The 24,716-nt window shown below is 39.3% G+C and overlaps 1 protein-coding gene across 5 annotated transcripts in view; it reads left to right on the top strand.

Annotated features, from left to right (window-relative positions):
* Window positions 1-24,716, top strand: part of fryl (furry homolog, like) — a 217,154-nt gene that overhangs the window by 56,943 nt on the left and 135,495 nt on the right. For 3 of the 5 annotated variants that reach the window (XM_063002080.1, XM_063002079.1, XM_063002078.1), the window contains exon 1: window positions 12,442-12,488. Coding sequence is in view for 1 of the 5 variants with exons in the window: in XM_063002082.1 (XP_062858152.1) it covers window positions 173-183; window positions 2,932-2,957 (37 nt within the window). In the remaining 4 variants the exon portion in view is untranslated. Of the gene's footprint in view, window positions 1-109; window positions 184-2,931; window positions 2,958-12,441; window positions 12,489-24,716 lie in introns of those variants that run through there. The other 2 variants (XM_063002082.1, XM_063002083.1) reach the window with 2 other exon arrangements.

Here is a 24,716-nt window from a genome sequence, read left to right as displayed (position 1 = left end):
TCCCGTATAGCTATTTTGACCCAAAACAGAGCAGAAATAAAGTTCCCCTTTGAGGCCTTGACTGTGTCTTTACCAATGGCTTTATCGTCTCATGTTTTTGTTTCTCCAGGTCGACAAGGTTTCTTACTGCTGGACTGCTCCTTTCCTGACCTTTCTGCTGCGCTGCTGCTCTATGGCTTACAGGTATGGAAACCATGCTGCTCCTAGAACTAACACTGTCTTTTTGGTTCTTTCCTTTGTGGTCATCATGTAGCACATACAAGTCATACGTGTCCAAACACCACATGTCAAAGCCACGCTGTCAGCTGAACTTCCTCCTTTACAACTTTGACATAAATGAGAAGAAGGTGTTTATTTGTCATATATACATATACACGTGTACAGTACAATAATTCTTTTTCTGCATATCCCAGCTTGTTTGGAAGCTGGGGTCTGAGCGCAGGGTCAGCCATTGTACGGCGCCCCTGGAGCAGACAGGGTTAAGGGCTCAAAACTGGCTGCACAACAAAGCAAGGATTCGAACCCACAACTATCCGTTTGATGGGCCAAAAGCTCTATCCACTAGACTACCACTGTCCCAAAATGTTTGGTAAAATGTACCATATTACCAAAGGCTTCATTTTTACATCGCAACAAGTATTGACTGAGTTATTTCGGCTGGGCAAGGTAAGTGGGAACTTCAGTGTGTGAACTTGTTCCAGAGTGTGTTAAGAGGGATCCGCTGTTCGTTAAACCATTAGCTGTACATCAGATTGGTGTCTTGTTAAGTATGTTCCCAGATTTGTAGTGTTCCCTGAATATTTGATTTTGGCATGACCCATTTTGCAAACAGCATGACTAGTTTTGATCTTTGTAGTACCTTCTTCATTTCGGAAGCCAGAATGATGCCACATTTCATTGAATTTAGGGATCGAGAAGTAATGTTGTTGGCTAGGTTTGCTAATGCTAATGTTAGCTGTGCAAACTACTTTCTGCTACAAGTCTTTGCATGTAAACTATTAATTAGTTAAAAAATAAGTCAAGAATGACAAGGTGGCTTGGTGGGTAGAGCTGTCGCCTCACAGCGAGAAGGTCCTGTGTCCGATTCCTTGGTGAAGCGGTCCGGGTCCTTTCTGTGTGGAGTTTGCATGTTCTCCCTGTGTCTGTGTGGGTTTCCTCCGGGAGCTTCGGTGTCCTTCTACAGTCCAAAGACATACAAGTGAGGTGAATTGGAGATACAAAATTGTAAATGACAATTTGTTGACAACGTGTTTAACATTAAAGATTTGAACTGATAAATCTTGTGTAACCGGTAACTACCTGTCCTGTCATGAATGTAACCAAAGCGTGTGAAACACGACGTTAAAATCCTAATAAAATAAATTCAATAATGTGTGTATGAGAATTGATACAATATTGCAAAACATCAATGAGTAGTTCATATTTTCTGCTTGCTGAAAGAATTGTGTGTTTCTGCATGCTGGTACTGTGGGAGAACGTACTGGTCAGTATTGTTCCTGTTACTTCCTCTTGTGATTCACGGGGCTGAAGGGCTGGTAGGGGGGTTGTTATGTCTCTGCATTCACAGGACTATTGTTCCCTCTTGCTGGCATGCATGTTACAAATGCGACCCAAACGCTAAATTCTCCGGAGATTGGCATCACTTCCCTTCTGCTCTCGTTTCAGTTTGTACAGTTCTAGTGGATGCTTTATGAATCATTGTTTTATCAGGCAAAAAAAGCTTTCAAACATTTTACATCAGGACATTTCTTCTGTTATTTTTCTGTATGTTGCTTCTGCTTGTGTGCTCCTGGATCTTCTCTGTGATGCTGTGACACCACTCGTCTAAAAGGTTCAGAAATAGACACTTTTTAACCATCATTAATCAATGATTAACCCAAAGAAAAATACCGAAAGGAGCGGTGTGGTTGTCCCCCCCCAATATCAAGGCTTTGTGGATTAAACCTCTTAATGTAATAGATATACAGTGGTACCTTGTAATTCAACATCCCCTAAACTTAATGTTTGAACACCTTTCGTCAAGAAATTTGTACCCTTAAACTCAATGTTTCCCCTAAACTCGACGTGTGTGAGACTGCTGCTTTGTTCAGCGCTCTGCATGACGTTTTACCACACCGTTCAAGCCAACATGAGACGATCTGCATTTGTGTGAAATAACCATCAAATTTGCTCTGAAAGCTCCCGATATATCTGCAGTGTTTCCTCTAGAATTTTTTTTAGCAGTGGTGACGGGCACCCTCAACCCCCCACACACCCACGACCCCCATCCGGTGCAGCGCCAAATTCATTAAAAAGCAAAGAAGAATACATACACTACACAATAAACTTTACACACTATTTATTTTCATAAATAATAAATAACTTCATTGCATAACTTATTGGGATTAATCACACTTTTCTTTCTTAAGATTGAAGCTTTTAATAAATTGATCTTTAAATTTAAAATAAAAGAATCAACACAACACAAATTATATTTATATTCAATACTTTGATTAATTGTAACAGTATTCTGTGATAAATTACAAGTTAAAATACTAGTAATTCTTTGTATGGGGAGAAATAAAACAAATACACGTGTAGTGTAGTATACATGACAAACTGGATAGAGGAATCTTTTTTTCTTTATTATAATTATCTCTGTGTAGTTTTGATGATTTCTGAATTAAAATCTCTTAATTTACTAAATAAATGTTGGGGTCAAACTTGGTCATATTATTAATCTGTGTTAAAAATGAACACATTAGCCTTGACGGCACTGTTTTAAAGCTTAGAATCTAAACAGGCTCCATTCATTAGGCAGTATGTGCCAAACCGAACGTAACATTTTAAATGTTTTCAACTGTAAAACCTATCTAACGTAACGTTAGCTAGTTTAATCTACCTTTCTTTCTTTCCTCTCCTCTATTTCTCTCCCTCTCTTGCTCTCGTCAGGTGTGTAGAGATAGAAGCAGCGTCAAGTAGGTGTCATTTTTCCACTTCCTGTATTCCTCACTCTAAAATAAAAGCCCTCTGCTTTTGTAATTGCGGTTTCATGTAATTATATAAATTCTGATGGAGCGGCGGCAATAATTAAGCAGCGGCGGGCCGCCACCGCAAAGTACATGTAGCGGAAACACTGATCTGTGTTCAGCTGGATTTTTCTCATGTTTCACTTTTAAACTTGTTTTAAAGCTCTGGGTTCTGAGGAACTGTAAGAATCAGCTTTTCCGAGAGTCTAAAATGCTTATCATTAAAAAAAATAATAATGTAACAATGTATTAAAAGAGCGACATAGAAACACTAAACCTCTCTTAATTATTACTGCTTGTTTTAACTGTTTTATACTTGTTATTTTCAGTGTATAAGTGTCAAAAACAACCCCATTATGTTACAGTAGCCTAAAATGGGACCATGCAACGCATTAACAGGTTTCTTATACATCGTTATGGGAAAAAATACCTTAAAACTCACATAATTTAAACTCAACACTAGTCCCAGAACCATACTGGTTGGATGTTTCTATTCCGCCCTGTTATTTTTATCTTTCAAGGTTCATGAAATGAACTTCTTTGCTATTTAAGACTAATTGTCTGCTTCTGCATGTTATTTAATAAAATAGAAATTAGTGATGGAAGTAGAAATAGTGAATTAGAAAAGGTTTATGTAAATATGTTTTATTCAGATTGAGCTAACAGGATGTTAATCTGACCCTTAAGTCTGTTATCTCTACCTGATGGACCTCTGACAAAGTACTGCTCTGTTAGACTATAAAAGCTCTAGACGTTTAGATGTTTGTTCCAGGCTGTTCTCAGACACACTTCTGAGGAAGCACATCGAAGCCTTTAAGCTGTTTGGCTTTTCTAAAAGAAGGAAGAGCCTGGTGCAATACCTCCAGCTACTGCTAGAGCTCATCCTTCTGCAGAGATCAGCTCAGCGCTTCGTCTCTTCACTCCCGTGCAGCGTGAAGCTTATGCAACCTCAAGTTTTTGAGCTTGCGGTGGCGTTTTTGCAAGGAAAATGGGGGTGTGAGATAAGGTTTTCACAGGCCGCTGATAGTTCAGTCCCTCTGTGTGTGTTGGAGCCGGTTCACACGTTGAAGGGTGGAAGTGAAACGGTTACATCATTAGCCTGACATTTTCACACGCCTGTGTGAGGGTGTGAGTGTTTCCTGTTCATGCATATTTTACACACACAAGCATGCATGCACACATTCTATCATACATTCATACATCTGCTCTTCATACAGCTTCATATTTCAAGTTGGGTCGGAAACAAGCATGATTGTGTTCAGTCATGTTCCCATTGGGCTGAACAAATAAGGCCAAACAGCTTTGTGTGTGTGTGTGTGTGTGTGTGTGTGTGTGTGTGTGTGTGTGTGTGTGTGTGTGTGTGTGTGTGTGTGTGTGTGTGTGTGTGTGTGTGTGTGTGTGTGTGTGTGTGTGTGTGTGTGTGTGTGTGTGTGTGTGTGTGTGTGTGTGTGTGTGTGTGTGTGTGTGTGTGTGTGTGTGTGATCCTCCTGCAGTTCAGCTCTGGCCTCTGGGTGGTGATGTGGATTACTGTTGATGTTTGTACACTCAGGTGTTCCAACTCAGTACTGTATCTTCACTTTTGAGCTCTTGTTGTTTAACATTCTTCAAGTGGTTGTGCAATCACTGCTTGGAAATAATAAACAATAAATTCCTACTTAAACTAATTACCCAGTATCCAGTTTAATGTTTTTGTTTAATGTGCAGGTCAGTAATATTCCACTTGTCACTGGGCAAGTATGTTGAACCGGTTTGAATTAATATATCCATATAAGATTTTTATTAATGTGTAGCTTAGTGGGTAGATCTTTGGGCTGTCAATCAGAAGATTGTCGGCTCAAATCCAGGCTCTTCTAAGTAGCCACTGTTGGGCCCTTGAGCAAGGCCCATAACCCTGTTTTTATTTTTGCATTTTCCCCAAATTTTCCTCCCAATCTAGTTGTATCCAACTAGTGATCTACTGATCCAACTACTGATCTACCAATCTAGTCGTATCCAACTACTGATCTACTGATCCAACTAGTGATCTACTGATCCAACTACTGATCTACCAATCTAGTCGTATCCAACTACTGATCTACTAAACCAACTAGTGATCTACTGATCCAACTAGTGATCTACTGATCCAACTAGTGATCTACTGATCCAACTACTGATCTACTGATCCATCTACTGATCCAACTACTGATCTACCAATCTAGTCGTATCCAACTACTGATCTACTGATCCAACTACTGATCTACCAATCTAGTCGTATCCAACTACTGATCTACTGATCCAACTAGTGATCTACTGATCCAACTACTGATCTACCAATCTAGTCGTATCCATCTACTGATCCAACTAGTGATCTACTGATCCAACTACTGATCTACCAATCTAGTCGTATCCAACCACTGATCTACTGATCCAACTAGTGATCTACTGATCCAACTACTGATCTACCAATCTAGTCGTATCCAACCACTGATCTACTGATCCAACTACTGATCTACTGATCCAACTACTGATCTACCAGTCTAGTCGTATCCAACTACTGATCTACTGATCCAACTACTGATCTAGCAATCTAGTCGTATCCAACTACTGATCTACTGATCCAACTACTGATCTAGCAATCTAGTCGTATCCAACTACTGATATACTGATCCAACTACTGATCTACCAATCTAGTCGTATCCAACTACTGATCTACTGATCCAACTACTGATCTACCAATCTAGTCGTATCCAACTACTGATCTACTGATCCAACTAGTGATCTACTGATCCAACTACTGATCTACCAATCTAGTCGTATCCATCTACTGATCCAACTAGTGATCTACTGATCCAACTACTGATCTACCAATCTAGTCGTATCCAACCACTGATCTACTGATCCAACTAGTGATCTACTGATCCAACTACTGATCTACCAATCTAGTCGTATCCAACCACTGATCTACTGATCCAACTACTGATCTACTGATCCAACTACTGATCTACCAGTCTAGTCGTATCCAACTACTGATCTGATCCAACTACTGATCTAGCAATCTAGTCGTATCCAACTACTGATCTACTGATCCAACTACTGATCTAGCAATCTAGTCGTATCCAACTACTGATATACTGATCCAACTACTGATCTAGCAATCTAGTCGTATCCAACTACTGATCTACTGATCCAACTACTGATCTAGCAATCTAGTTGAACCAACTACTGATCTACTGATCCAACTACTGATCTACCAATCTAGTCGTATCCAACTACTGATCTACTGATCTACCAATCTAGTCGTATCCAACTACTGATCTACTGATCTACCAATCTAGCCGTATCCAACTACTGATCTACTGATCCAACTACTGATCTACTGATCCAACTACTCATCTACCAATCTAGTCGTATCCAACTACTGATTGTAGTACTCATCCTACATGTTCTGCACTTACTGTTATTTTTAAATATTCCACATGCTGCTAGCTTACATTATCTGCGCATTGAGAACAAACCGAGTTCTTTTCAAAAGTAAAGAATTCAGAGGTAGATGTTAGCTGGCATGCTAGCGGGTTGTGCCGCCTCAGCCCATTGGTTTAAATGCCATGAGGCTATCTGTGTTAGTTTAGCAAGCCAAATCTCTGATGATGCAATCACCATAAGTATTGAGTCTAAATAATCTGCCTTATAAGTTTGATGTCTTATTAGAATCATCTCTATTTAAGCAGCTATTTAAGCAAGGTAGCTCACTAGGTATTTGAACAGACCCATGGTTTTCCCAATAGCAGACTACTTAAGATCAGAACTCAGTGAGTTATTTGTTATTTGCTCTGTTTCAGTACAAAAAGGGTTGAGTGTGTGGATGCTGGTGTTTTGAATGTGGGCTGGGCAGACTGAGTTGGTGGCATTATAATGATGTACATTGTCAGCAGAGTCGCATTTGAATGTGTAGCAGTGAGTCAGCACATTGAGCTCTGCCTTTATGTAAAGTGCCTTTATGTAAAGTGCTTTTCAGCACATACACCATCATTGATTTTACTAAAAGGAACTTTTCCTGCATGATGCGTACACTTTCCAGCAACTCACAGACGTCAGGCTGTTTCATTTGGGAGAAAGTAAGGTGTCATGTGACGTTAAAAACCACTTGGTGACGTGTCCGTTTGATCAGTACTTCACATAGTATATATCGGTAATTGGAACGTGTCCCGATTTTAAAGACTTTAAACCTGTTTTTTTTTTCCAAACTGACAACAAGGTACATTTATTATGGCGTGCTTATGTATGCAATATATTATATATATTATATTTTATATACATTATATTATATTATTATAAAAATTGTGTATAAACTTGTGGTGCATTGATGAGGTCAGTAGGGAGAAAAAAGTGCAGAAAATTATTTTACATTTGCAGCATTTCGCAGACGCTTTGATCCAAATTGACTTACAGTTGTAACTGTGTACAATCTAAGCACCTAAGGATTAAGCACCTTGCTCAGGGACCTAACCAGGGCAACAATTTGGAAAAAAGTAAGGAGTCATGTGACTCAGTTGTCTTAGAAGTTTAAGCTGCATGGTGATGTGTCAGTTTGATCAATACTTCACATAGTACATATTTGTAATTGGAAAGACCTGAAACCAGTTTTCCTCAAACTGCAAGAGGTGAAACAGACAGCAAGGTACTTTTATTATGGCGTGCTTCTGTATGCAACATTGGATTATAAAAATCGTTTATGAACTTGTGCTGCAGTGTAGGGATGTAACGATGCACCACAATACAGTTAATAACCGATTCAAAAATTCCACGATTCAAATAGATTTGACATGTAAAATGAATCGATATTCACTTTGCGCCAGCAGAGGGCACTGGCGCTATACAGCTTGCCTGGTTGACGTCACTGGCGCTATACACCTGGTTGCCAAATTCGGGGTTTTTTGTTTGTTTTTTTAACCCTTTGATGCACAAGCTAAGCAAATCCCTTCTAATGCACAACATGGGTCAAAAATGACCCATATTCATCCATTCAAGAATATTTTCATATGCACATTTGTCAGTTATTCATGTATTTGCTGTCTTAGCTAATAAAAGCAATCTACACTAGAATATGTAAACAGCTAGCAAGCAAATAGTATTGGACATATTCAAGATTCAAGAGCCTAATCTTTGGTTGTCTTTCAAAAGATCAGTAAATATGTTTTTGACTACAAACACTTACAAATGTCAGTAGTTTCTGTCAAATTCCATAGTAAATACATCAGGGTCATTTTTGACCCATGTTGTGCATTAGAAGGGTAGTGATACAAAAATGATTTTTATTAAAAAAGTAAAAAATATAAAACTGAAATAAGGATTTGTGATGATCAAAAACAAGTTAATTGAGGAATTCATGAAAGCTTGAATGACGAAATTAATTTATTGCAAAGATGTACAAAATAAAAACTCAGTTGGGTCACTTTTGACCCAGGTTGTGCATCAAAGGGTTAAGAGAAATAATAAAAGGAAACTTTGTCATAATTTGTCTTCAATTTCAGTTTAAAAAATAAGGAAAAAATCGTATCGTTAACCCAGTATTGTGAATCGCATTACATCGTGAAGTGTAATGTCTGCAATGCAAGCGTTACACGAGGCCGTAGGAGCAGAGCTGCGTTTATTACTGTCGAATTTGACTATTTATATGGTGTGAGAGTCAAGGATCACACCGGTTTACGAAACAACGTAGTGATGCACTTGCTTTTCTTTAAGAGAAATAATAAAAGGAAACTTTGTCATAATTTGTCTTCAATTTCAGTTTAAAAAATCAGGAAAAAATCGTATCGTTAACCCAGTATCGTGAATCGCATCGCATCGTGGGTAGAGTGTATCGTTACATCCCTGGTGCAGTGACGAGGTCAGTAGGGTGAAAAAAGAAAAACAAAATTTACATTTGCAGCATTTAGCAGACGCTTTTATCCAAAGCTACTAACAATTGGGACTGTATACAATCTAAGCAATTGAGGATTAAGCACCTTGCTCAGGGGCCTAACAGTAGCAAGTGATGGGACTTGAACCAGCAACCTTCTGATTACTAGGACCAGGCCACCCAAGGAGGATGGGTCCCTGCTGAGTCTGGTTCCTCACAAAGTTTCTTCCTGTAATTTTAAGAATTTTTTCTTGACACTGTCGCCCTTGGCTTGCACAACAGTGGTTTTTGGTCTGTCGATCCTGGATTCTGTAAAGTTGCTTTGCGACAATGTCTATTGTGAAAAGTGCTATATAAATAAATTTGACTTGACTAGTTCAGTACCTTAACCACTAGCCTCATGTTTTAATGCATGTTAGGCTAATTCAATAAAAAAAAAAAAAAAACCAGGAGAGCTTTGTATGTGTATATCTACAATGCAATTTTTATTCTATTTTTGCATTCCCTCCTATTCCCACAATCCCCAAAGTGTTCTTTCTTTATTCAGTTTGCGCTCTAGGGGTGCAGATTTAGCTAAATTATTTTAACCAACCACCATTAATCAACAGGTAACCATTATCCGACATGCTTGTAGTGTCCTATTAAAATATAAAAATCACCTTTTCATATGAATAAGTCTCTATGGAGGGTGGTTCAGTGGGTGGATCAGTGGGTAGCACTTACGACTCACAGCAAGAAGATCCTGGGTTTGATTCTTAGGTGGAGCTGTCCAGGTCCTTTCTGTGTGGAGTTTGCATGTTCTCCCTGTGTCTGCATGGATTTCCTCTGGAAGCTCCGGTTTCCTCCCACAGTCCAAAGACATTCAAGTGAGGTGAATTGGAGATACTAAATTGTCCATGACTGTGTTTGACATTAAAAAGACTTGAACTAATGAATCTTGTGTAATGAGTAACTGACGTTCCTGTCATGAATGTAACCAAAATGTAAAACATGACGTTAAAATCCTAATAAATAAATAAATAAATAAATAAAGTCTTCATGCTTTATTAAATGAGTAAGCGTGCAGCCAAGCCATAGATTTTACGTAATATGTATGGAGAAAACAATTAAACAACTTTGGTATGCCAGCAACACTGTTGTGGTCCACAAATGACTGTTGACAGTTGGCGTCTGTTATATATTATTATATAAACTGTCATGAATAGGGATGTCCCAATCCGATCAAGGCATTTTTTAACTGATCGGTATCGGCTTTACTAAGGCCGATCCTAATCCCGATCCTTTGTTTTATGTCAGCATGTCCCCTGTGCGGAAATACTTTAAAATGGAAAGTGAAACAAGTCCAGCAGTGAAGTGTAATGTCTGCACTGTGAGCGTTTCACAAGGCGGTAGGAGCAGAGCTGCGTTCATTACTGTAGAATTTTACTGTTTATATGGTGTGTGAGTCGAGGATCACTCCCGTTTACAAAACAATAACTTTTAATCAGAGTATGAAAACTTCAGGACCATAACATACAGCTTTTACGAGTTTACGTGTTACAAGACTGAACGACATCTCAGTATCAAGCACTCTGATTGGCTTAGTTATGTAACCGGGCGTCATAATGATGCACTCGCTTAATAAAGAAATAAATACACGGTATATTCACAAATTGTCGGGAGCATAACACTTTATTAACTTCTTCTGTTACGGTACCGAATAGCGGACAGCTAGAGTCATCGCGTTAGCCAAGCACGCTATTCCATGCACTATGGAAGCCCCAAAGGGTCAAAACACACTCGCTTCGCGTAGAAACGTCCATCAAAGCATTGTCACAATACAACCACAGAAAAGTTTGTTACAGTTACAACACGCATACAAGTACGGTGGCTCATAAGAAACAAACCAGATATCATTTAACCAAACGATCTGCAATTACTACCAATTTGATACGGCACCTAAAAAATAAACACTCAGCCGAATACAGTGAGTTTATTATTATATGATGAGAAGAGGAACCGGCTGTCTGCTAACACGGCAGAGATGCTGATTTTCCTCAAAAATAACCTTCACTTCATTTTGAGTGTTCTAGTTTTACTACTACAATGCTGCACTAAGTTTGTTTACTTTTATTTTGTAAAAATAAAAGAACATTAAGCAATAGCTTGGATGCAGGAATTTTTTTACTACAGCACTGCAGAGCTATTCAGTTGTTAAACATATACATTGGATTAATTTGAATAACTGTAATGTAGTTGAAGTGTGCACTGTGTGAACAGTATTATCTAGTTCTTATCTAGACAATATCTAGAAAATACAAGTATCAGTTTGAGACTCGGTATCGGCTCAGGATCAAAATTAAAGATCGGGATCGGGAACAAAAAAACGTGATCGGGACATCCCTATATAAAATATCTCCTTTTTTGTTATTATTTACCTCTGTGTGCAGATCAGTGTTCTTCTGGACCGTGCATTAAACTATTCTGGTAGGCTAGTTTGTGGATTTGCCTACCTAAACCTTCAAAGGTCAAGAGCCACCAAACCAGAGGAAGTGTGGTTTAGCAGGCGTGTGACACGTCTGTGGTGTTGTTTTCGGAGGCGTGGAAAGCTTAAATAAGGGTCAGTTCGTGTGCATTGTGTACAAGCCGTGTGCCGAGCCGTCAGTAAGTTATCAGTGTTTACAGACACACCGAAGATGCCACACCCTCCTGCTCTGCGCCCTTTTACCAAAACAAGGATGAGCGTGTGTCTGTTCATCCCCCGAGAAGAAGCACAACTAGGCGGGGTCGGTAGATTCTTTGTTTTAATTGGCTCCTATCCCAGACGCACGTTATCTTCTGTCAAACATGTCCTGACCCCGCCCAGATAGCGCCAGGCACCCGACCTGTGCCACTCCTCCCACCTCGATTACATCACCACCCCAGAGAAAGCCCTGAGCTTGTTTCTCATTTGTTTTCTAAACCCGTCTATCCTCTGTGGACGCACAGGTAGAAAGTCGAAGCTTCTCAGATACAGCACAGGTGCGCTCGGATCTCTTCTGTACCGCCGGTAAACACAGCTGTGCTGTGGAGGATGTAGCTGTCGGGTGCTTTAGTGTCAGGACAGTACAGGTTCTGAGTTCTGCGGGTCGAGTGATGGATCCTCCTGTGGATATAAGGAATTTTCTCTGGCTTTGTGGACGTTCCTGTTTCTGAATCAACTCAAGACTTTTAAGTGGAGCTTTATACAAGCACTAACTTTTGCTTCAGTTTTCTTCTTCCGGGCGTAGTTTGGCTTCACGCAAATTTACTCCTGGATTGGGTATGATCGTCATCTGTCGCCGCACAGATAGTTCACTTCCCTTGAAGATGGCAGGCTGTCTTGTCTTTGCTTTTGCTTCCCTCAACTAAGAAGTGCTGCAGCGAACAAATGGAGTTCCTCAAGAGTCTCGTTCCCACTGTGATCTCTGGGGATGGCGGAGGGTTGGTGGAGTCTGGGGGGCTGTTGCCAAGGGAAACCGGCCCACGCTTACTGAGGATGAAGCGTCTGAGTCTGCTCTCGACCGGACCTGCTATAGAGGAGGATATGGAAGGGTCAGCCCAAAACAATCGACTGTCCCGGTTAATCCGGCCTCGTGCTAAAGGTAAAGAGTTGATGTTTGATTGTGTGTTTGTAATATTCAGTCGGCACTTTGGGCACATTTTTACGTTAGGTGTGAATCAATAACATTTATTTTCACAGATGCATTCATTCTAAATCCAGTTTTAAATAATTTGCAAAGTAGCATAGATATAAAAGACGTCTTACACTTATTTCACTTGTCCTTTATTTACTTTCTTTTACTCGCAACTGATTGTCTGTAGCGGCTTATTTACTACTAAATCAATTAAGCTTTTTTTTGAGTTGCCGACTCGTTGGAATTCCTTGTTTGTTCCATAAAAGAAGTTTACACAAGTGTCCCATTCCCTCTCATTGTAAACTTTAAATTAGGACGTAACCAAACACGTTCATCAAATAAAATTAATCAACGTCTATTGCGTGTTTGTACCGGAACCACCATTTCCTAGCAGATAAAAGATTAGTTCCCGGAGGCACATGTGTATTCATTGACTACCTTTACAAAGGTACATCACTCAACTGTACGGACAACTTGGTCAGAACTGTTTTAAATCTAGGAAGAAAGTGCACTTGTACAAATACTCTGTGTGGGCTGAGTCGGATATGAAACAAAACTGAGAACACTTTAACTGTATGCAAATGATCAGCAATACCATGTGGTCAGAATCAATCAGGGTCAAGCACGGAGGTTCTCATGTCCTTGCAGCCTGCATAAAAATGAATACTAGTAGATTTTCTTTTCTACTGAGAGGATACTATATGATTCATTGATTTTAAACATGCTGTGGTGAACAGAGTAATAATAAGAATAAATCAGAGTCCATTTGGACCACCAGTTGAAGTTTGGGCAAGTATGAGTGGCTATCATACCCTGCTCTGGTGAAAAGGTCTGGTTTTTACCCTGGTGAGCTTGTAGTTGCTTAGTGATTGAAGTACTGGATTGGTTATCTGAATATTGCTGGTTCAAGTCCTATTACTGCTGGGCTCCTGAGCCAGGTAGTGAAGTCCATGATTGGTCACCAAACATTAAACCAAGGAATAAAATGTGGTGATGCCAGATAAAGTGGAATGCCTTCTAGATTTATGTGGAGTGGTAGCTCAATGTATAAGGTATTGCACTAGTAATCGAAAGGTCACTGGTTTAAACCCCACCCCTGCTAGTTTGCAAGAGTTGGGCTATTTAGCAATGCCCTTAACCCTCAAGTGTTTGGATTGGGTTCAATCACAATTGCAAGTCTCTTACATGCTGTAAATGAGCAGCTTTACCCCAGTGATGAGAACCAAGTACAACCAACACACAAAACATTAATGTAATCAACTTTATTTACACTGTAATTGTTATTATAGAGCAGTAAACAAATATCAGACACCATGTGACTACGCAATCTGTTGTTAAGGTATTAGTGTGAAAAAAAATACGACACCTTAAAATGAGTCTAGAAACTATATGAGTACCAGACATGCCCTTGGTTTGCATTGGTGTAGTGTATGTTACTTGGTGCTATCTGCTGGCCGGGCATCTACACGGACATAATTGGCAATGTCTGGCGGGACAGGATGGGCGCAGCTCTGTGATGAATTGGCAACCTGTCCAGGGTATTCCTGCCTTGTGTCCAGTGTTTCCCAGAATAAAGCCTTTAATAAAAATTAAATGAAATGAATGTTACACTTAGTTTTGTCCATTATTGGTTTAAAAGGTAGTAACTTACATTATACGACTAGTATGAGGGATGTAACGATACACTCTACCCATGATGCGATACGATTCACGATACTGTGTTTTCCCGATTTTTTTTTTTTTTAAACAAAATGAAATTTAAGACAAATTATGACAAAGTTTCCTTTTATTATTTCTCTTAATAAAAAAAAAAATTAAATACTGTATTTGTGCTTATCTTTTATTTATTTAAATTTAAATTTATTTAAATTATTTCTGAGGTAGGTACAAACTATGCCAAATAATTCTTATTGTGTAAAAAACTAAAATGCAATTTTAAAACAAATCCCACATTATATACAATATATATATACAGTATATATAAATGAATAATACAAATAAAGAAAGTATCCTCACATAAATACATTTGGCTGGAAAATCCCCCTACCTGGCAACTTTGTGAAGTGCCGTCAACCAGGCGAGCTGAATAGTTTCAGTGCCCTCTGCTGTTTAAAGTTAATATCGATTAATCTTAAATGAATAACCGGTTCGAATCGTGGCACATGTGCATCGATTTTTAACTGTCTTGTGGTGCATCGTTACATCCCTAACTAGTATTATTCAGCTACATTTTAATTGACACTGACAGAAAACAGCACACAAGTACTTAAACTGTTCTCAATCTACCATTAAAGATTTACAGCTTCTCCTTACAGGCACTGCTGAACTACATACGTTCACCTGTCTGAGTTGGTTTTTATGTTTTGAAGCCATTGTTGTGACGCCTGCAGTCGTAGCCATTCTAATACTTTGCTTTTCATATCTTTACCCTTCTCTACCCTGTGTTTGTGAGAATGTTGAACAGGGTGTAGCGTTATGTAGTGTTTGTGTATAGTAAGTACAGTGCCTTGATGCTGGCTGTGGTGGTGAGCTCATCTTGTTCTCAAAATCCCAGAAACTGAGACACAAAGCTTAACACTTCAAGATCTGAGCTTCCTTTTATTACTTAATGGGTGTCAAGTGTTTGCTCACTTGAAGTGGGTTCAGTTCATCTTTTTGGAAGCTGAAATGATTGGTCTTGGTTTACCTTGAAAATGTACTAAATGTAGTTCTAAGCTTCTTTCACAGATGCATGTTTACCAGGGTATGACTTTTCACTTGCACAGGGTGACAGGTAGTCAGAACAGGATATGACCTCCTTAAGCGTATAATTTGTTTGAAATTGTTGTTTTTATACATCTGTTAGCAGTGGGTGTGGCTACACACACCTGAATTCACCTGGATTTACTGACCATATTTTGGTTTTCAAAAAAGAGGACACTTGGTCTGGGGAGGGAGGGGGGTTCATTTAATTTAAATAGGTGGCACAATGGCAATGTGTATGGGGTAGAGGGTTAAATATTTGACAAATGCATCAGTAATGCAACTGTAGTTGCAATAAATAGCACAAAACCATAATAACAACAAATTACTATTGTCACCTATAAATAAAAATCCCTTTTTAGATTATCTGATGTATTGCGTAATCATATCAGCTGACTAATTTGGAGTGTTTATAACTTTCATTTAATTTACTCAACTATAAGTAAAGTCCGGTCTTTACTTTAGTAAGCTTGTGAGCTTTTGATTAAGGTATTGGGTTATTGATCAGAAGGTTGCTGGTTCAAGCCCTATTACTGTCAGGCTCCTGAGCCAGGTAGTGAAGTCCATGATTGGTCACCAAGCATTACACCAAAGAATAGAATGTGATAATGCCAGATAAAGTGTATTGCATTTGTGATTCATGTGGTGTGGTAGCTCAACGGTTAAGGTACTGGACTAGTAATCGGAAGGTCACTGGTTCAAACCCCACCACTGCCAGGTTGGTGGGGCAATAATGCAAGACAACTAACAAATGCCTTTATAGTCAGAGAATCTTATTCCCTTCCATTCTGCGTTTGGCCTTAAACATAAGAACAACAAGTTAAAAAACAGTTGTTGGCACCCAGGTGGCGCAGCGGGATATTCCGCTAGCACACCAGCGCAGAGATTCTGAACTCCTCGGTTCGAAACTCGGCATTGCCACCGGTCGGCTGGGCACCATCTAGTGGGCATAATTGGCAGTTCCTGCAAGGAGGGATGACCTGAATATATGTGGGTGGGGTCTTCAAACGCTGTGTAAGGACCCTGATTGGCGGATAGAGGCGCGTGTGCAGAGTGCATAGGTGGAAAAGGGTTCCGTTAAGGGCTGTACACTGGTTGGAGGAGGTGTGAGCAGCAATATACACACATCAACTGCAAAAAATCAGGGATCCCCAGCAGCGGAGGACAAATTGACTACACTAAAAAATTGGGAGAAAAAGGGAGAAAAACATATTAAAATATATTAAATATATATATATACTGTATATATAAATAGTTTAATAATAATATAATATAATATAAATAAAAATATCCTCTTTTTAGTTTCTCCGATGTATTGCGCAATCGAGTCAGCTGACTTATTTAATTTACATTCATTTACCTGTTCCCATCAGGAGAAACCCCACAGTAAGCTGTGTCTTTTATCTTTTAGTGCTTGCAGAGCAATTTTCACAGAATGCAGTGCTATCACCGTGTTGTCGAGAGCCTCGTGCACGTACCAACTTTTTAACAAGACAGACGTGCAGTCCATTGATCTGCAGCTGTTGTGGTGCTTCGTGGTGTGAAATGCAAAAACTCCTAAAAAGACCTAAAAAAACTAAGGTTAAATCAATGCAAAAAAGCTGAAGGGTCCTAAAAAAGGGGACTTGTCTGGGGAAAAAGAAGACATATAGTCACCCTACTGTATGTGGAGTTATGTCTGGACATGCGCTATAGGATAAACTAAGGGGGTGGGGCATGAGAAATCGTTACCAGGATGAAACCATGGTAAAACGTGAAAATGAAATAAAAGAAAATGAAGTTTTAGTTGGAATTAGGTGTTTGTGTAAATGTGTGTGTGTGTGTGTGCATAAGTGTCATATGCTTTGTAAAACTGATGATTCACCACTGTGCAAACAACTCCGCATGTTACCATGCATGTCAGTACATGCACATGGTTATAGCTGTGCGTCTACATGCGAGTGTGTTCTCACCTTGCACCTATCATGCATGACTTTATTCTCCTCACTTCAGTTCCAGTATAACCTGTACTGGAGGAGTTCAGACCCAGATCTACAGGTTTTTTTTAAAGCTGAACGACTGCTTTAATAACAGGCCCAATAACGCCCGTCTAGACTACAAAAAGCTCTCGGTCAGCAGCGCTGTCGATTTAAATCATTGCGAGATCGTAAAGTCCATCATTGTAGCTTTTAGGAATGTAAATAGCTCAGCGTGCTGAAAGGCTCTGGTGCTGCGCAAGTTCTATAGGCTGATCCCCCGGTGACCTGTTTCATTTGAATATGTTCAAATGACAAACGCATGCAAAGAATTCCTAGTCACATGACCAGCTGTTTCTAAGTGTGAAAGCTTGTGACACTTGAAGCCAACTAGTACCTCTAGTTTTTAGAAGATTGATAGAAGATATACGTTTTTTTTAAATAGGTAGATAGATAGATAGATAGATAGATAGATAGATAGATAGATAGATAGACAGACAGACAGACATAGATTAGATAGCTAGATAGGTAGATAGACAGACCGACAGACAGATACTTTATTGACCGCAAAGGAAATTAAAGATATACAGTGTATCACAAAAGTGAGTACACCCCTCACATTTCTGCAGATATTTAAGTATATCTTTTCATGGGACAACACTGACAAAATGACACTCTGACACAATGAAAAGTAGTCTGTGTGCAGCTTATATAACAGTGTAAATTTATTCTTCCCTCAAAATAACTCAATATACAGCCATTAATGTCTAAACCACCGGCAACAAAAGTGAGTACACCCCTAAGTGAAAGTTCCTGAAGTGTCAATATTTTGTGTGGCCACCATTATTTCCAAGAACTGCCTTAACTCTCCTGGGCATGGAGTTTACCAGAGCTTCACAGGTTGCCACTGGAATGCTTTTCCACTCCTCCATGACGACATCACGGAGCTGGCGGATATTCGAGACTTTGCGCTCCTCCACCTTCCGCTTGAGGATGCCCCAAAGATGTTCTATTGGGTTTAGGTCTGGAGACATGCTTGGCCAGTCCATCACCTTTACCCTCAGCCTCTTCAATAAAGCAGTGTTCGTCTTAGAGGTGTGTTTGGGGTCATTATCATGCTGGAACACTGCCCTGCGACCCAGTTTCCGGAGGGAGGGGATCATGCTCTGCTTCAGTATTTCACAGTACATATTGGAGTTCATGTGTCCCTCAATGAAATGTAACTCCCCAACACCTGCTGCACTCATGCAGCCCCAGACCATGGCATTCCCACCACCATGCTTGACTGTAGGCATGACACACTTATCTTTGTACTCCTCACCTGATTGCCGCCACACATGCTTGAGACCATCTGAACCAAACAAATTAATCTTGGTCTCATCAGACCATAGGACATGGTTCCAGTAATCCATGTCCTTTGTTGACATGTCTTCAGCAAACTGTTTGCGGGCTTTCTTGTGTAGAGACTTCAGAAGAGGCTTCCTTCTGGGGTGACAGCCATGCAGACCAATTTGATGTAGTGTGCGGCGTATGGTCTGAGCACTGACAGGCTGACCCCCCACCTTTTCAATCTCTGCAGCAATGCTGACAGCACTCCTGCGCCTATCTTTCAAAGACAGCAGTTGGATGTGACGCTGAGCACGTGTACTCAGGTTCTTTGGACGACCAACGCGAGGTCTGTTCTGAGTGGAACCTGCTCTTTTACGCTGGATGATCTTGGCCACTGTGCTGCAGCTCAGTTTCAGGGTGTTGGCAATCTTCTTGTAGCCTTGGCCATCTTCATGTAGCGCAACAATTTGTCTTTTAAGATCCTCAGAGAGTTATTTGCCATGAGGTGCCATGTTGGAACTTTCAGTGACCAGTATGAGAGAGTGTGAGAGCTGTACTACTAAATTGAACACACCTGCTCCCTATGCACACCTGAGACCTAGTAACACTAACAAATCACATGACATTTTGGAGGGAAAATGACAAGCAGTGCTCAATTTGGACATTTAGGGGTGTAGTCTCTTAGGGGTGTACTCACTTTTGTTGCCGGTGGTTTAGACATTAATGGCTGTATATTGAGTTATTTTGAGGGAAGAATAAATTTACACTGTTATATAAGCTGCACACAGACTACTTTTCATTGTGTCAAAGTGTCATTTTGTCAGTGTTGTCCCATGAAAAGATATACTTAAATATCTGCAGAAATGTGAGGGGTGTACTCACTTTTGTGATACACTGTATATGCCCAAATATGCTCAGGTTTGATTAGTGTCGCTGATTTAGTTTAGACATTCCTGTGTGTAGGACAGATAATGCTCTTTAGGACTCCTGGTTAGTGATAGTTTGTTTGTTTATTGGGATTTTAACGTCATGTTTTACACATTGGTTACATTCATGACATTACACAAGGTTCATCAGCTCACAAGGAACATCGAACACAATCATGGACAATTTTGTATCTCCAATTCACCTCACTTGCATGTCTTTGGACTGTGGGAGGAAACCGGAGCACCCGGAGGAAACCCACGCGGACACGGGGAGAACATGCATACTCCACACAGAAAGGACCCAGACCGCCCCACCTGGAGATCGAACCCAGGGCCTTCTTGCTGTGAGGCGACAGTGCTCCCCACTTACCCACCGTGCCACCCGTTAGGGATAGTTATGGCACTGTTGGGGCAATTCGTTCTTAACAGGGCAGATTAAAATACATAGAAAACAATACCAGCATTAGCTAGCAAGACAATCAGTCTGGAAAATAGTACTATGTGATGTGATAATTGTGAATTGCTGCTGCAACACTGCAACTTTCCTTAAGGGGATCAATGAAGTAATCAATCAATCAGGTATAGGCTGCACTGATACTACATGTCCAGTCAGTGATGAAAACCTTTAGTTGGCTCATTTGAAGTAAAATTTAGCTGACAGGGTGATTTTTTTTTTGTTTTTGCTCTTTTATCTTTGACTGTATTTTAGACGGTCAAAGGTGTGGCACAGACTGACAAAACAGATCCTAAAGCATGCCACCAGAACATGTTGTGCAGAACTTGCATGTAAACAGCTACTTTATAATTGGCTTTGTGTAGTTTGTCCGTTGGAAACAGGATATATTTGGATCTCAAAAGCGAACTGCACCTTGTCAGAATTACAGCACGGTTTATGCTTGTGATGTACAGCAAAAAAAGCCTTACTCAGCGAGATAAGTGTAAAATTAGCATTCTCATCCTTATTTTTTCTGGTTATTTTAGTGCACCATTTCTGAGTGTTTGCTAAATTTAACGTTGATAAAATTCAAATGTTTGTGCCTGACACTTTTTAATGTTTATAGAGTTTCATTCGGAGGTATTGAACCCTCCCTGAAAGTAAGGATTTGTTGACGTTAAACTTTTCTGCCGAGCTAGGCTTTGCTTTAAATAAAGTCTATGAATTATGTAGCAGATAAACTAAGAAAATGAATGATGTAGCATTTTCGAGTGGTGAAATATTTTTTCTTAAAACCTCCTGCTAGTCTGTATGACCTAAAGTTGAGTTACAACATGATTAAACCATTAAACCCAATAACTAGCCTTAATCTGCTGCAGCTTTAATGTGTTATATAAACACCACCCAGAGAAGTGTTTAAGGTGTGTTAAAATAAAGCAATAAGCCACGAGAGGCCGTGCATTACTGTGATTTTAGCACGGGGATGACGTTTTTGGCACGACGCGAAGCGGAGTCTAGAGTGGCTTATTGCTTTTATAAAACGGCGGTCAACATAAAATATAATAAATACAACAATGTTTAATTCATAAATGTATTTATTGTGTATAAACTTACAATAAAGCATTCTTCCGCGACGCAAAATAGTTCGATTAACAGTGTTGCTAGGCAACATGAGGGCGAAAATAACATTAATTTTTTCTATTCAGTGGCGTATTAATATGGAATGATGTGAGGTGGTCCTAGGTGTGCGTTTATCGGGGATTTTACAACGGCTTCGAACGCGGCTCAGCCAATCAGATTTTAGGACCGGAACTATCCGTTTTATAACTCATCTTAATAGAATGTCCCAAATACACCAAGGAAAGACAACAAGTACACATGCCTGCAACCAAGACAACACAGGATTAGTCTTAACCTACCTTGCAGCCATAAAAATAAAAATGAAAATATAAAATGGACCAAAATATAAAGACAAGATCAAATAAACAGACAGAACGTAATACCTATTTTTAGATTAAATGGCACTAGGGCTGAAATGATTCCTCGAGAAACTCGATTACTAAAAATCATCGATTCAAATTTTTCGCATCGAGGCATCGTTTAGTCCATACAGCTATATACAGCTCACGGTGTTTCGCACGGACGACTTTCACTTTCACAACGCATTCACGCTGTAGGCAGGTGACGTGAAGAAGCCGAGGGCTGCGTCCGAAATCTCATACTTAAACAGTACTTAACAGCACTTAAACCGGGTACTTTTCGCATACAGTTCAATGAATACTACGTATTTGGACACGCTCACCGTTCCTGCGTGTACTGTTCAGTATGAAAGTAGCGATTTGAAACACAGCCGAGATTTGATAGTGCGGACTGCAAAATGGAGAGAGAGAGAAAATAGCGATGGGCAAACAGAGGAGACAGGACAGAGAAAACCACAAAGTATTAGATCATTTTAAGCTGGAAAAAACAAAAACTCAGTACAACATCCACACCATCAGAGCGTCTTGCTGATACGCTGACTTTCTTCTTTGCAACCACCACATGTTTTTTTTTTTTTAAGACTTAGGCAAGGAGATACAATCCTGACAGAACCTCCTACAAAGCCTCCCGACAAAACATTAGAGCTTTATGTTCTGCTTGAGCTGTAGCTGAAACCTTTAGTTCTGAAAGTTGCACAAATTAGAGGCTTATGTTCATGTATTATTGTTTATTATTATTTATGCCTTAGTTTTAGGTTGCCTGTATACATTTTAAAAATAATTTGATTTATTTTTGTTTTTGCATTTCAATCATTTTCTCTTTAAACTGTCCTGTATGCAGGGAATATAAATGTACTGTACTGTAGTTTGTTTTAAGAGACATGTCTTATTTATTCTTATATGTATTTATTTTTGCTCTTTATTAAAGCAAAAGTATTTATTATCCGATTACTCGATTAATCGCTGGAATAATCGATAGAATACTCGATTACAAAATTAATCGATAGCTGCAGCCCTAAATGGCACATATATGTTAAACTTAAGCAATAGAACACGAGAGGGAGTGTGTTATCGCTAATACACAACCTCAAGTGTTCTATTGCTTTTATGCAAAAGTTTTTACAAAATAAAGAAAGAAAATAAATCAAAGAAGCCCTGAATTTCATGTTGAATATGCTTTAATATTGACAATACCTTCCGCCAAAAAGTAGTTCCACAACAAATGAGTTGCTGCTATGCAGCGGTAAAAATTCCCTACCCTGCCTTAACAAAGTAAGCTAAAAAAATGCATATAGTTTAACACTACAAAGTAACGCTAGTTTGGAATAAAAATAATAAGCAAATATGAATAAGCGAAGATGAAAGGAAAAGGAGAAAAAGCTAAAAAATAAAATTAATTAAGAAATAAAAGATAGAATGTAGTTATTTATTAGCGTTATTGCGTTATTTGTATATGTTAACAACCGGCGGCTTGTGTGCATGAAGCTTGTCATTACTGGCAACGCGTCAGCGGAGTAATACAGTTGTGGTGTGAAAAGGCCGTGCTGTTATCACAAATATCAGCACGGTTAGAACGCTTCTCAACCAATCAGATTGTAAGGTCGGAACTAACTGTTGTATAAATGGAGTTAAAACCCAAATAAATAACTAAATATTAGAGGTTATTAAGGGAAACACAGAGGTTTATGAGTTGATTGGTCATAATTATACATACAGCAGCTTGAATCCTTCATTTGACGATGAAGAACGTTCTGTGATACTATTTAGAATTGTATGCACACTGCAATGTAACTAGGGCATTATGTATAACATTAATTATACATAATTATAAGCTTTCAACATTTAAACAACAGTTTAAGGAGGCTCCTTTCTTGTTTCTGCATGACTGTTCTCCTATGCACAAAGCAACGTCCATAAAGACGTGGCTTTAAAAGTTTGGTATGTCGGTACTCCAGTGGCCTGCATATAAGCCACCAGCTCCTGGTCAGGTCAGCAAGTTACACTGTATTTATTAGCTTCTTTAAACCAGTTTTTGAAGGACTCGTGTTCAGGTGGAGTTGCACAACTGTCAGTACAAAAAAAATCTCATTAACTATAATGTGTTGCCAGTGGAGCAAACCAAAGCCGCACCCTTTTCCAAATAATTCACAACCACACCTATACCTCTAGTGCCTGCCGAGCTGCACTCGTTTATGCTTTTCTGTTACTCTTCTGTCCGAACGTACTCTTTAGTTCTCTCTGTAAATTAGCACTAAGCTTACGTTTTTGAGAATTATTGTGAATATTATTTGTCTATATTGAAGTAAATCGTACTGTAATTTTAAAAGAGCGCACCAAAGGTTTCTGTCTGTTTTCAAAGATTTGCTGTAATTGTGCATTTGTCACCTGAATTATTTCAGATCAGGGAGCAGAATGTGACACAAAAGGAACTTAATTGAAATAATACACAATTATTTTTGTCATTTAGCATTGGTATAACTGAAACTTTAAATAGTACGTGGCAACTGTGTAATTGGTTAGTTCATTGTATGTCTATTTCAATTGTATACATATTAATTAAGCAATAGAACACGAGAGGGAGTGTGTTATCACGATAGCACACGACCTCAAGTGTTAATAAATCAAAGAAGCCCTGAATTTCATAATAAATATGCTTTAATATTGACAATACCTTTCACCAAAAAGTAGTTCCACAACGAATATAAAGTTTAACACTACAAAGCAGACATCTCAAGTTGCAAAAACTCATATTAGGGAGGTAAGAACAAGAAGAAGAAAAAGGCAAGAACCTCCGAAGGGAAAAAAAGAAATAAAAAACCTCTCACACACACCAAAGGATACGGGTGATAACAGAACTCTTAGGAGCTGCTAACTGGGCTATTAAGCTAACTGTTCGCGTTACAAACACATTAATGTTCCCTACATAGTGCATTAGATTGTGTATCAGATCGCGGATTTATGTTCCCTACATAGTGCATTAGATTGTGTATCAGATCGCGGATTTATGTTCCCTACATAGTGCATTAGATTGTGTATCAGATCGCGGATTTATGTTCCCTACATAGTGCATTAGATTGTGTATCAGATCGCGGATTTATGTTCCCTACATAGTGCATTAGATTGTGTATCAGATCGCGGATTTATGTTCCCTACATAGTGCATTAGATTGTGTATCAGATCGCGGATTTATGTTCCCTACATAGTGCACTAGATTGTGTATTAGATCGCGGATTTATGTTCCCTACATAGTGCACTAGATTGTGTATCAGATCGCGGATTTATGTTCCCTACATAGTGCACTAGATTGTGTATCAGATCGCGGATTTATG

This window comes from Trichomycterus rosablanca, chromosome 9, assembly GCF_030014385.1.
Source record: "Trichomycterus rosablanca isolate fTriRos1 chromosome 9, fTriRos1.hap1, whole genome shotgun sequence".
NCBI classification, from domain to species: Eukaryota; Metazoa; Chordata; class Actinopteri; order Siluriformes; family Trichomycteridae; genus Trichomycterus; species Trichomycterus rosablanca.
The sequence above is the reverse complement of the archived record's forward strand: the minus strand, read 5'-3'. Positions and strand labels throughout refer to the sequence as shown.